The sequence below is a fragment of the Bubalus bubalis genome, chromosome 1 (genome assembly GCF_019923935.1).
Source record: "Bubalus bubalis isolate 160015118507 breed Murrah chromosome 1, NDDB_SH_1, whole genome shotgun sequence".
In the NCBI taxonomy this organism is placed as follows: Eukaryota; Metazoa; Chordata; class Mammalia; order Artiodactyla; family Bovidae; genus Bubalus; species Bubalus bubalis.
In genome coordinates, this window is record NC_059157.1 from 143,449,194 (window position 1) to 143,462,617 (window position 13,424).

General features: G+C 36.8%; 1 protein-coding gene across 9 annotated transcripts in view; it reads left to right on the forward strand.

Moving 5' to 3' along the window:
• Positions 1-13,424, forward strand: part of MECOM (MDS1 and EVI1 complex locus) — a 636,593-nt gene that overhangs the window by 613,464 nt on the left and 9,705 nt on the right. For all 9 annotated transcript variants that reach the window (XM_025285956.3, XM_025285723.3, XM_025285825.3 and 6 more), the window contains 4 exons: positions 3,674-3,840; positions 4,932-5,009; positions 8,804-8,973; positions 11,447-11,591. In XM_025285956.3, the coding sequence (XP_025141741.2) occupies positions 3,674-3,840; positions 4,932-5,009; positions 8,804-8,973; positions 11,447-11,591 (560 nt within the window). The remainder of the gene's footprint in view (positions 1-3,673; positions 3,841-4,931; positions 5,010-8,803; positions 8,974-11,446; positions 11,592-13,424) is intronic.

Sequence of the window (13,424 nt, forward strand, 5' to 3'; positions counted from 1 at the left end):
TAAAGCTCATCTTAATCCCAAGATATGGAGTAGGACTGATTGTTGATCACAGAATGGCTAAACTACCCCAACTAGCAGATGTCTAAGTCACTTATTCTTTTTTAAATTAATTTTATTGGAGTATAGCTGATTTACAATGTTGTGTTAGTTTCAGGTGTATAGCAAAGTGAATCAGTTATACATATACATGTATCTACTCTTTTTTAGATTGTTTTCCCATATAGGTCATTAAAGAGTATTGAATAGAGTTCCCTGTGCTATACAGTAGGTTTGTATTAGTTATCTCTTTTATACATAGTAGTGTGTATTTGTCCAAGTTATTTCTATCTATCTTAATGGAGAAATTTATTCTTTTCAGCTGATGTTAAGTACATGAGAGCAAATGTTAGGAAGATGAAAGAGAGGATTCAGTGATGGCTTTTATGTTGCTTTGGTGGTTGCTAGCTGGAAAGACGGAGAAGGCAATGGCACCCCACTCCAGTACTCTTGCCTGGAAAATCCCATGGACAGAGGAGCCTGGTAGGCTGCAGTCCATGGGGTCGCGAAGAGTCGGACACGGCTGAGCGACTTCACTTTCACTTTTCACTTTCATGCATTGGAGAAGGAAATGGCAACCCACTCCAGTGTTCTTGCTTGGAGAATCCCAGGGACGGGGGAGCCTTGGTGGGCTGCCGTCTATGGGGTCGCACAGAGTCGGACACGACTGAAGCGACTCAGCAGCAGCAGCAGCTGGAAAAAAAGTGGGTGTGTGTGTGTCCTTATGTGTGGTGTTAACAGCTCTCAGCTGTTAACTGAGCTCACTTACCCTCAGCTCACTTCCCATCTTTTTCCTCTGCTTCTTCCCCACTCCAATTTAATATTCTTTTCATATGACACCAGAAGCCAGAGGTGGGGGTGGCTTATAGAGGAGGCACTTGAGTAACCACTATTCTTTTTCTTGTTATCCTTAAGAATGCTGTTACTTAGTCAAGTCCATAATATATTTTTTTATTTCTTGATGCTTTCCCAAGTTGAAACAGTTTGGGGTAAAGTAATCACAGTGATCTTTCTTCAAAAGGAGCTGTTAGTAGCTCCTAAAGCAAGACACATTTCTCAACAGCCAACTGCTGTTAAATAACTTGAAGGACTTACAGTTTATATGTGCTCAAGATAAAAGCCGAGAATAATGGTAGTCATGAGTAAGCTATTCTCCATATAAAAGGAAAGTGTTTCTGTAAGATGTATTGCCACAGGAATCTGTGTCAGCAGGGTGGACACTCAAATGATTTAAAACCACTAGATAATGAAACTTTACTCAAATATTAAATGTACATACATAAAACGTTTATAATCATCACCCTTGCACTTACTATTCTTCCCCATAAATGTATGCGATCATGACCCTTACCCTTGCTTGTTACTGTTAATCAGCTTGAAGGCCAGAGGTCATTTCTCACTCAGACAATTTATTGCGTGGAGGGTGGATTATCAAAATGATTTTCTGAAAAGAACAATTAGAAGGAATAAATGCAAATAAAATAGTATCATAAAATATTTCTGGATTGATTTTTAATAAATAAAATCCAAAGTAATATGAAAATGCTAATGCTCTGGCTAGAGGGGAATAATGACCATATTCTTTAGGGACAGAGTTTCCGCCAACCTCTCTGAGCAGCATCATCATTCCATATCTCTGCCCTGTGATCAGTATGTGTCAGAATCCTTCATAGTGACAAATGTGCTGTCCACTTGCATCTGTGGAGAATGTTTTAGCAGCTGAGTGATTATGAATCAAACCTCTGAGCTTACAGCCCCTACCGCCTCCCAATGCATTCACATTTGTCGTCTGACAAGTAAATGTATCTTGACTTTCCTCTGAGATTTTTTTGCACCGTGTTTGATGAAAGACATTTGGCAAATTGGCAGTGGTACCCTGTACGTTGCAATTTGTAGCTAGCATTAGGAGTCCGGGCATGAAATGAGAGGGCAGGCTCCAGGATAAAGGAAAAAGAAAGAAAGCTAACTACAATATGAATAGTCGTTTGAAAAATCAAGCATACAATATTCCCTTTGTAAGAAGAGAATCATGTTTAGGCCGTTCATGTAAGATTTTGCTCTAGTTTTAGAAGTCAGTAGTATTCTGTCCAGCCATGTGTCCACACAAGATAAATTTTATTAATTTAAAATTTAAAATTTAAAAAGAATCCTTTTGAGTACAAATTGTTGCCTTTTATTTTTAACCTGAGCTCAAAATAAATTAGGCCTCCAACTCTGTCTTGCTGTCTTATCAGCAGAAGTATCATTTTCTTGAGTTGATCAGTTGCTTGAATGTACAGTTTTTACCATTTTTAATCCTTGCATGAAGTCTTCTAGTCTACCGCCCTAGCCTTTGGAGAAACATACAGAGTGCATACAAAATACAAACACCTTTTTAACAGCTTTCTGAGTTCTCCAGTGGCAAAGTGCCCTGAGAACCAAATAAACAATGGACGAGTTGATTTTACAAGATGGCCTGAGAGTTTGCTTTTTCTACTTACAAATTCAGCAGTAAGCAGCTTCCAAATAAAATGTGAGCATGGAAGAAACATTTTAGGAAGGTTGAAAGGAGAGAGTCTGTCTTAACTATAGATAGGAAGAATCAAGCTAACTTTGAAAGTAAATACCACCCTCTGATTATGACTCTGTCAAATATGTGTGCAGATAGACAAAAACTTGAAGATTATAAGCACAGTAAATTAGGTTATTTGAGGAGAACTAGGCAGGATACTTTTTCTATGAGAATACTGCCCTAGAGTGTGGTCATGCCAATGTAATATGAAGTTATGAAAATATATCATGAAGTATCATTTCAATTCAATCCTTTTTCAGGACAAACTAATATTTTACCAAAATTCTTCGTGTATGATCCCACTTAAAAATCTAGTATATCGATATTAATTTAACATAAAGTACATCTTACACACTTAATGTTTTCTTTCTGCATTACATACATTTGGCTCTAGCAGTAACTTGGAAACACTTGATGTTTTTCATGCTTTGAGTTTTTTTCATGGGACTTCCTAGTTCCTATGGTTTTTATTACTTAGGCAAGGCATACAGAATATTTTCCTATAATTTCCAGTTTACTATTTTTTACTGTATATTTTATTTGGTCAGCTTGCAGGCCAAGAAGATGGTGGACTCATGTCCCAAAGAACCCTCTTGCCAGAGTTAGAATTCAGACTTCTTTTGTTCTAAAAGGGGAGGGGTAGAGAACCAAACATCTCTTGGTTCTGGTCAGCCTCTGGAGAGGATGTATTAATTTCTTCCTTCCTGCAGTCACTCACAGGTGGGCCTAGTGAATAGCATGACACTAATGCTGTCTCTTAATTTAATAAAATCTGTAACTTGGTTTTGTTGTCTCGTGTATTTCATTGCTCTATTGTGTATCAAATTATAAAGTGATCTGACTAAGGTCTTACGGAAAAGTTCATGTGACATGGTGTACACTTGGTTCTACCTTTGTTGTCTTTAAAGTCAATGAATTCTCTCATCTGTTTAATATTGGGACACTATAATCTCTTTCTACAGCCTCTGCATTCAGCGGATTTGATGCTTCCCTTTTATTAATAATGATTTCTTAGTTTGCTAGAGATGAATGCAGCAGGAAGGATCTCTGCCCTGTCCTTCATGGTCTTATGCTTTTGCCTTTCAGATGTCAGCTATTGAAAACATGGCAGAGAAGCTGGAGAGCTTCAGTGCCCTGAAACCAGAGGCCACTGAACTTCTACAGTCTGTTCCCTCCATGTTCAACTTCAGAGCTCCTCCCAACGCCCTGCCAGAAAACCTCCTACGGAAAGGAAAGGAGCGCTATACCTGCAGGTAACTGCAAAGTTAATCATGACTGGCTTCCTAAAAATCTCCCCTCTGATTTCAAAAAGCCATGCTGTTTATTTTGGAAATTATTCTTGATTGGATGATTAATAGCAACCATGATAGATTTCAAGCACTTCAAAGTACTCTTTATTTAGTGAGATATAAAAATAGTGGTTTAAAAGATTATTATTACATGAAAATTTTAACACAGGCTGTTTGGTTGTGATAAATGAGGTTGGAAATGGTCCAAATGCTATCTATTTGTTTCACTTTGATGTTTATGAATTTTCTTTCACAGTTAATTATTTTCATCCAAAGGTATAATACTACTGTCCTCAAGCATATATTTATTTATTAATTGTCATGGTATTTAAGAATAAGGCTCTTAATGAAGGACAAATAAGGTCAATAAGTGAGAAAACTAGTTAATAAGTGCCTTGTTACTCATCAGTAGTATAGCAAAGCTTTTATTTGTTTCTGTTTTCTTTTTTAAAAATAAATCATGCTTATCATTTCTGAATTGTCTCAGAAATTTGTGGCATCTGACTCAGGCATATGAATTTATCTGCTATTTGGAAAATGTGTTCCTTTCTTTCCAGAAAAGCTTTTATAGGAACATACCTTGATGGATGAGGTCTTAGAATCTTGTCTGATCTGATACCACTCAATGTACAGAGAGTTGTCACTGTGGCTAACATGGAAAATGAGTTAAAACATTTGAATCTGTTTATATCAACCCAGAACCACAGGCTCCTGTCATTTTTTTATCTCCTTGTCTGGTTTAGTTTTGCAGATGTAAAGATACAGAGTTAATAAAAAAGACACATGGAGGGGGTCATCAAAACTCAAGTCTGTTTTCATAAACTGCTTGCTTACACATGAGCAAATTTACCCGGACTGGGTCTCATAAGGCAGCCTTTATTTATAGAGTTATTTATATCTGTAGAATGACTTTGTTGCAAATTTTAAATAACAAAGACATGTAAGTTCCATGCAAGATTAATTAAATCAGAAATTAGCATCTGGCTTCTAAGCAGCTTGAGTGAAATATAGGCAATTGTACTGACTTTTCTCTTATAAATATCTTTTCATAACAGATACTGTGGTAAGATTTTTCCAAGATCTGCGAACCTAACACGGCACTTGAGAACCCACACAGGAGAGCAGCCTTATAGGTTTGACAATGATTTTTACTAAATATCTTGATAACTGTTGTAATAAATTGGACCTACTGCCACAATTTTAAAAGAGGCTACTTTTGTGCATGTCTGAGCATATGTCTGTTCAATTTTGATTCAAAGAAGAATTAACTAATGGCTGGGATTAAAATTTAGAAGAGTCCTAATTTCTTGACTCATCTTCTTATATCTCAATTTAAAAGTTCTAGCAGTGTCTAGAATAGAAGAAACTTTTAAGAACTGTTAGTCACTTTTAAAATTAAGTGTTTTCTCTCCTCAGTGATTCATGCTATTTTAATTGACAATAATCATAACCTTGTAGTCTCCCTTTTCCAAGCCTTAAATCTCTGCTAGGAATTAACAACCCAGATATATCTTAGTTTTCCCAGTACAGCTAAGTCAATGTCTACAAGTCTTGATAGGATGTTTAAAGAATAAATTTTACCTTGAGAGGAGGAAGAAAGGAGTAGAACAGATAAAATAGAACATATTATAAGAAGGGAGCAGTTCCATCAACAATTTCTCAACTGCTTCTTGGCCTATTCTCTTAAGCGTCAAAATCAGCCATATGACACATGGAACTATATTTAATTTTAATATTATTCTTTACAAATGAATGATCATAATCACCATCTCCCTTCCAGTTTTAAAGTATCATCTGCGTTGTTCAATGCACAATGCCTTGCACATGGTATTAGATAATTCATGAAAATTTCTTCAAAGAATAAATGTTAGTTATTTTAAGTAATACTGTAATTTTATTTTACTTCGACATTCTTATGGGTTGCATATGTGTAAAATTATTTTTATCTGAATGTTTACTTTTTTCATTAAAATAAATAATTTATCAGCTTTTAAATACTTCTTTATATACAAGGATAAGAAAGTGGGAAGACCAATGTTCATTTGAAAATAGTTGAAACTTTAGGAGAAAACTAGAGAGACTTAAACTCAGATAATAATAAAGTATTTTCTTAAATCCTTTGCTTTCCTACATGTTCTGTAAATTACTAATTATAAGTAATATTTCCACTTTGTATGTGATAGATTGCATTGGATATAATAGGTTTCAGAGAGATATAAATGTGGGAAGTGTTAGATGATTTCCCTTTTTGAGAAAATGTCATATCCAAGGAATTCTGCTTAAATGGAAGGAAAGATTTCCACACTTATATTTTGTTATGGCCAAGGGTCTGGTATGCAGCTATGATATCATGCTCATTTTTCTCTTTTTTTGTACCTGAATTCAGTGGATTTATTCTGCCCCATAAATGGTGCTATTATTATACATGTATTTTTAACAACACAAACCAGAATTTTGCATAGCTGAAGATCTTAAACAATTATTTGTTCAGCTCCTCTGTTTCACAAGTGAAAAAATTTGGATCCACATATGCTAATTGCCTTCTGTAACTGTTGTCGTTTAGTTGCTAAGTTGTTGTGTCTGACTCTTTGTGAACGCATGGACTGTAACACGTCAGGGTCCTCTGTCCATGGGATTTCCTAGGCAAGAATACTGGAGTGGGTTACCATTTCCTTCTCCAGGGGATCTTCCTGACCCAGGGAACAAACCTGTGTCTCTTGTGTTCTATAAAATCTGATATTAATAGACCCCAAATTAAAACACAAATCTAGAACTCTGGGTTTTTTATCTCATACCATGATCTCAAAGGCTCCCATACCCCTCTGTGTTTACCAGGATGGCTTAATCGTATATAGTTCATGAGTGTGTTATGTACTTCTTTTTAGAATTTCTGAAACTTAGGATCTGATTTGGGGGTTTCTTATCCACTTACTCCCTGGTAGCTCAGACTGTAAAGAATCCACCTGCAATACGAGATACCTGGGTTTGATCCCTGGATTGGGAAGTTCCCCTGGAGAAGGGAATGGCTACCTACTCCAGTATTCTGGCCTGGAGAATTCCATGGACAGAGGCTACAGTCCATGGGGTCGCAAAGGATCAGACACAACTGATCAACTTTCACTTCACTAAACACCTACTAACTTACTGAAGCACTCAAACTTTTGGCCAAGATGTTAGCAGAGGAAAGATAGAAAATAAAAAATGCTTTTTGGTTAGAACTTCCTTATTGACTGAGTTTATTCATGTTAAAGTCGATGCCATTTATTAGATTTAAAGCTTCTATGCATGCAAGCAGTTTGAAGCATGTCAAAGACAAAATGTTTCTTCCTTGTGATTTCTGTAGAAATTATTTTAAGTGAAAATTATTCTAAAAAGTTTAATGAGAGTTTAAGTTTTCTCTATCAGTGTTTTTTAGGTTATTCTGCTTAGGACAACACAATTGGGCTCATTGTACCATGGTTCTCATTGCAGTGAACCTTGGAAGTTCAAAGAAGGCCCATATATATATATATATATTTTTTTTTTTTTCTCAAAATCAGAGGCTTAATTATCAATGTGGGATCTTATCCATTTTTAAGTTAATATTATTAATTTAAATTTGATGGACCTCATGATGCCAGAACAGTTTTTTAAGGGGAAATTAAATCAGCCCTTGAGTTGGTTTACTGATACTATGCCAAAGTAACTAGTTTAACAAATTTATGTTCCCCACTGGACTAACTAGATTTCTGGCATCATATGGAGACAGCCGTAGAACACTTTCAGTGGAACAGGGTACTTTCTCATGTTGAGCCCTCGAATTGGTGTATCTGCATTCAGAAGTGGGAGAAGAAGTGCCCTTCACACATGGGAGAATGAATTAAGGATTTTTTGGTTGTTAAGTTAGAAATTTTCACTTAAAAGTCATCTAGAGAAAGGTGATTTTTCCTTTCAAGCAACACACAAAAAATCATATAAACAGCTAACACAATCTTTACTTTAAAAGGCCAGAGGGAAAAATTGTGTCAATTACCACTTTTCTTCCTTACCATAAGAGCTGGTGGGAAGTTGGGTGGGATGATGAATTACTTTTTTATTTTGTGACTAAAGGAGAACTTCAGTAATTTATGATTTTTGATCATAAATATCATGGAAGGCAGAAACAATTAGTCAGTCAATATTATGTGCTTTCTTGAAAAAAAAAACTTACCTGGTTTAGGAAAATAGAAATAGAAAACTGGGAGAAATTCAGAATATTGTGGGGGGATGGGTAAACAAAGACCTTGTGCTTTCATTCAAAAAGGAGAATTTAGCACCCTTTTCTTTTGTAAACATTTAAAGGTTAACACAGTAAAGGCTTTGGGGGCTCCTAATCACTACAGATTATGAAAATTAGTATCTTTGCTATCAGACTAAACTGTTCACATTGCCCCGGTTTTAAAGTTAGAAAACTTTATTGTTATTTTGCAGAAGATAGCAGAATTTCCTTTAGAATTAGCAGTTGAGAAAGTGAGTTTACGAAGAAATTATTTAATCAGGCTCTGAAATTTTGAATGTAAAAAAATGATTTTCTTACTTTATTTGAAGAATACTTGAATCTGTTTCCTGTTTGTTTACAGAAGGATTAATTGTCCCAAGTGGAAAATAAAACTGCTACCATTTCTTAATGTCTTTAATTTTGTCAGTTTTGCTTGAAATACTAAAACTGATTACCTGGGTAAACTTGAGAGCAATCAAATTATCAGTATTTTATTATGATTTTTCACAAAGTTATAAAAATTTTTAATGCAATCAAAGTCATTTACCAGAATTGAAATCTTGGCAATGTGGAGAGTAATCTTTGCTGCAGTGTTGTTTTATGGGTGATAATTTTGGAGATCTGGTTTGCTTGTCTTGAGAAATGTCTTTTGATTTGCTTGCAAATATTTGCTCTGTGTTTGCTTTTCAGATGCAAGTACTGTGACAGGTCCTTCAGCATATCTTCTAACCTGCAGCGGCATGTTCGCAACATCCACAATAAAGAGAAGCCCTTTAAGTGTCACTTATGTGATAGGTGTTTTGGTCAACAAACCAACTTAGACAGACACCTCAAGAAGCACGAGAATGGGAACATGTCTGGTAGGTCATTGACTGTCTTCTGAGGAGGAGATGCTTGGCTTATTCTTATTTTAAAAGACAGTTGTGATCGCTCATCTCTTATTCCCCTTTGACACAAGAATCAGATACTATTGTGAAAATTTGTAGCACTTTTCCCTTGAGATTTTTGAATGAAGTGAACTGTTGAGTAATACACAACTCAGAGCTTCATTTGGACCGTTTTATTTTCTGGATGCATCTCAATGGGCAATCTCGAGCACAGAGAACCATAGTTGGAACTCAAAGGAGACTGATGAATCATGATTTTCTAAATCACAGGGAACAATCTTTGACCCTGTTGGCATAGAACATGGCCACACAGAACACTGGCCTGGCCGGGATGACCAGATTGGAGCCCCATGCTCTCAGCATTAACCTAGAAACCACAGCTGCTTTTGCAAACAGTCTGCAGTTCAGAAAACTTCTCTAGGGGACTTGTTTTAGATATGAGAGATAAAAGACTGTCAACCTTATCAGAGTAGCCTGTAGCAAATGCTAGTGGTGTGTGATTTTTGGTCACAAATTCTGATACAAAATTAAGTTTAAAATGGCAAAAAAAAAAAAACAAACAAAAAAAAACTAGCCTTCCTTTAACCCAGGCCTACTAATGCAGTTAGTAGAAGACATGGTGGTTTTCTTGCCTTTGACTCCTAATGTGTGTGTGTGTGTACTCAGTGGCTCAGTTGTGTCCAGCTATTTGCAACCCCGTGGACTGTAGCCCACAAATCTCCTCTGTCCATGAAATTTTCCAGGCAAGAATACTGGAGCGGGTTGCCATTTCCTACTCCAGGGGATCTTCCTGATTCAGAGATTGAACTTGCATCTGTTGCATCTCCTGCATTGGCAGGCAGATTCTTTACCACTGTGCCACCTGGGAAGCCCTTGGCTTCTAATACTTAGATAACATTGACCAGCTGGCATATGTGTGTGATGCCAATCTATGTAGCTATAATTGTTTCTAGAGAATTAAAGGAATGACTTGGCAGTGAGGGGAGGGGACATGTATGGAATCCCTGAAAAGAGATTTTAAGAACAGAGAAAAGTTGGATTGATACAAAGTAGTCTTTCCTTGCCTGGAGAATCCCAGGGAAGGGGGAGCCTGGTGGGCTGCCTTCTATGGGGTCACACAGAGTCGGACACGACTGAAGTGACTTAGCAGCAGCAGCAGCAGTCTTTCCTTAAGGAAATTATTTTATTATTTATCCTTCCTCTAGTGTAAAGGGACATTGCTTATGATTTTTGAATGAACTATGTACTGTTTGTTTCCCTTAAAGCCAAAACTCTAATGGTCATGGTTTAAAAATATTGAATTTTAGAAACAAGAGTCTAATCTAGTACTCAAAAGTGACAACACTTTCTGCATACACCCTTACAGTATATCACTATAATTTTTCTAGTCAAAATTATTTCAGAAAACAAATAAATAATTTAAAAAGTATAATGTGTCAAAATTGAATACTTACTTGTTGGCCCAGATTATAACTTCATGAAGCTGAAGGGTATTCTAACCACTTGTGTTTGGCATCTAGACTATTGTGATGAACTATCAAGCCACAGATATTTTGTGGGCAAGATAAACAAACAAAGCAAATATTAATATAAAGTTTGACCACATATTATAAAGAGTTTATAATTTGTAAATGTATGGAAATTTTAGGCAATCTTTTGATACAGCTATTTTGATTCTAATTTTATAGGTAAGGAAACTGAAGAACCTTCTATAATCCACAGACCCAATATTGTCTTCTTAATACTGTCTCAAGACTGGTGTGTTCTGGGTCTGCCCACAGCTTAGCTCAACAAAACAGAATACCATATTTCCAGCATGTGTTCAGGCTTTATTTGATAACATACATTAGCACAGGGGCAATAAATACATATTAACTGCCACCAGGACTGGGTATACAGTTTTTTCTGGCACAATGTTCTTAAGACCTTTCTACAATTTGCCTTACTCTGCACTCTCATTCTATGAATAAAAACGTTCCTATATCACAGTGGGAGTAGGAGGAAGCTGGTGGGAGAAAGAGCATCTTTGGGAGATTGTACCTCATGATTTCAGTGGTTCACAGTAGTCCCCATTAATTCATTGGCACAGATACTGTGGTAAAATTGGGAAGACCTTGACCTCCTAAAGTTTTCATTATTAATACTTGAAAATACTTGAATACTTTAGGAAACAACATTGATCGAATGAAGAAGGTGTGAGATTTCAAATAAGTCGCCCTCTAAATGATGGCACCCCACTCCGACTCCAGTACTCCTGCCTGGAAAATCCCATGGACGGAGGAGCCTGGTAGGCTGCAGTCCATGGGGTCGCTAAGAGTCGGACACGACTGCGCGACTTCACTTTCACTTAGGAAACAACGCTGATCGAATGAAGAAGGTGTGAGATTTCAAATAAGTCGCCCTCTAAATGATAGTCTTTTTCACAAAAGGCTTTCTGTCCCCTCAGGTACAGCAACATCATCGCCTCATTCTGAACTGGAAAGCACAGGTGCAATCCTCGATGACAAGGAAGACGCTTACTTCACAGAAATTCGAAATTTCATCGGGAATAGCAACCACGGCAGCCAGTCCCCCAGGAACGCCGAAGAGAGGTAAAGCTGGTCTTCCCCTTTTTAAAGTCAGTGATTTCAGAAGTGAACGTTTTGAAATACATTTCAGTGCTCATTTTTGTGACACTGCTTTACTCCTGCCACCAATGGTTGGTGTTTGTTTAGTACAGATTAAATACCAAGTGTTCTTCTAAGCACTTTATGTGTATCAATGAACTTAATTACCCTAATAACCCTATGAGATAGGGACTGTAATTATGTAATTTTATCACTGAAGGAATGGCGACATTGAAGGTTAAATGACTTGCTAAATGTCACATAAGTAATAAACGAGATTTAACCTAGGCTGTCTGGTTCTATAGCCCAGGATTTTAGCACCATTCTATTCCGCCTCTCGTTATAGCTAATTAGAATCTTTTGCAAAACTTGGCAATTAGAAGGGAAAGCCACACAGGGGTTCAGGTGAATCATTGACTAATGCTGGTTACTATTATGTGTCATATTATGTATAATGTATACATACAGCGACAGTGTGAGTTGTTCAGTCGTGTCCACCTCTTTGCAACCATGCCCATGGACTGTACCCTGCCAAGCTCCTTTGTCCATGGATGGGATTCTTCAGGCAAGAATACTGGAGTGGGTTGTCATTCCCTTCTCTAGGGGATCTTCCCAACCCAGGGGTTAAACCTGGATCTCCTGCACTGCAGGCAGATTCTTTACTCTCTGAGCCACCAGGGAAGCCCCATACATATAATGTATGACTGTATATATTATATGACTATATGTATCTATATATGTTAACATTATATGACTGTATGTATCTGTAGATATTTATACATAAAATACTTATTGTCATCCAAATATCTTTTTTAAAGATATCATTTGTGACTTAATAAGATTCTATCACTTCTTTATATGCTTTCAAGTGCATCTTTATTTAATTCCAGCATGTTTGTTTCCATGGGTATAATTACACTTGTTATTAGTGACCTGGTGTGCTGGATTCCTCTTGTCATTCTCAACATCAAGCATATATGGCTTAACTGATATACAAATAGGGCTTCTCTGGTGGCTCAGCAGTAAAGAATCTGCCTGCAACGCAGGAGATACAGATTCCATCCCTGGGTCGGGAAGATCCCCTGGAGAAGAAAATGGTTACCCACTCCCGTATTTTTGCCTAGGAAATCCCGTGACAGAGGAGCTTGGCAGGCTACAGTCCATGGGTCGAAAGAGTCGGACACGACTGAGCAACTAACAACAACACAACAATCTAGCATTTTATGTTTTATGTGATATAAATGAAACATTATTTTACCCAAACTACTGGGTTTAATTTTTCTTACCTATAAGTTATAAATATCTGGCATTGAGAACTGTGTTATTCTAAAGATAACTATCCAATGGCCTATTAAATTAGGATGCTGCACCGTAAATTTTAATGTAGCATGAAATTAGTTAATGAAAGTTCCATTACTTTTTATCACGCAAGTGTTGTTATTGTCCTCTGTTTTTGATGCTATTAAAAGTCAGAGTTAATTGTTTCAGGTAGTTTTCCATTAAGGCAGTATTAAATAAGCCTTATTTTCCAAGATTATATAAAAATATATGATCACTTCTGTTGTTTAGCTTGTATAAAAGTGTCTCTAAGGGAAAGAGGAAAGAATATCTGCTATGGCATGACTCTTCCAGCTTCTGAGAAGCCTGACAAAACGAAACTTTGTGCTGTTGGGCGTATCTCTCCCTCTGCTTGCCCGTGTGTATGTGTGTGTGTGTGAGAGAGAGAGAGAGAGAAAGAGAGGGAGAGATAGAAAGGCAGAGGTGAGGCAGATACTCAGAAGTACAAAGTACTAAGGACAAGTAAGAAAGACAGTCATG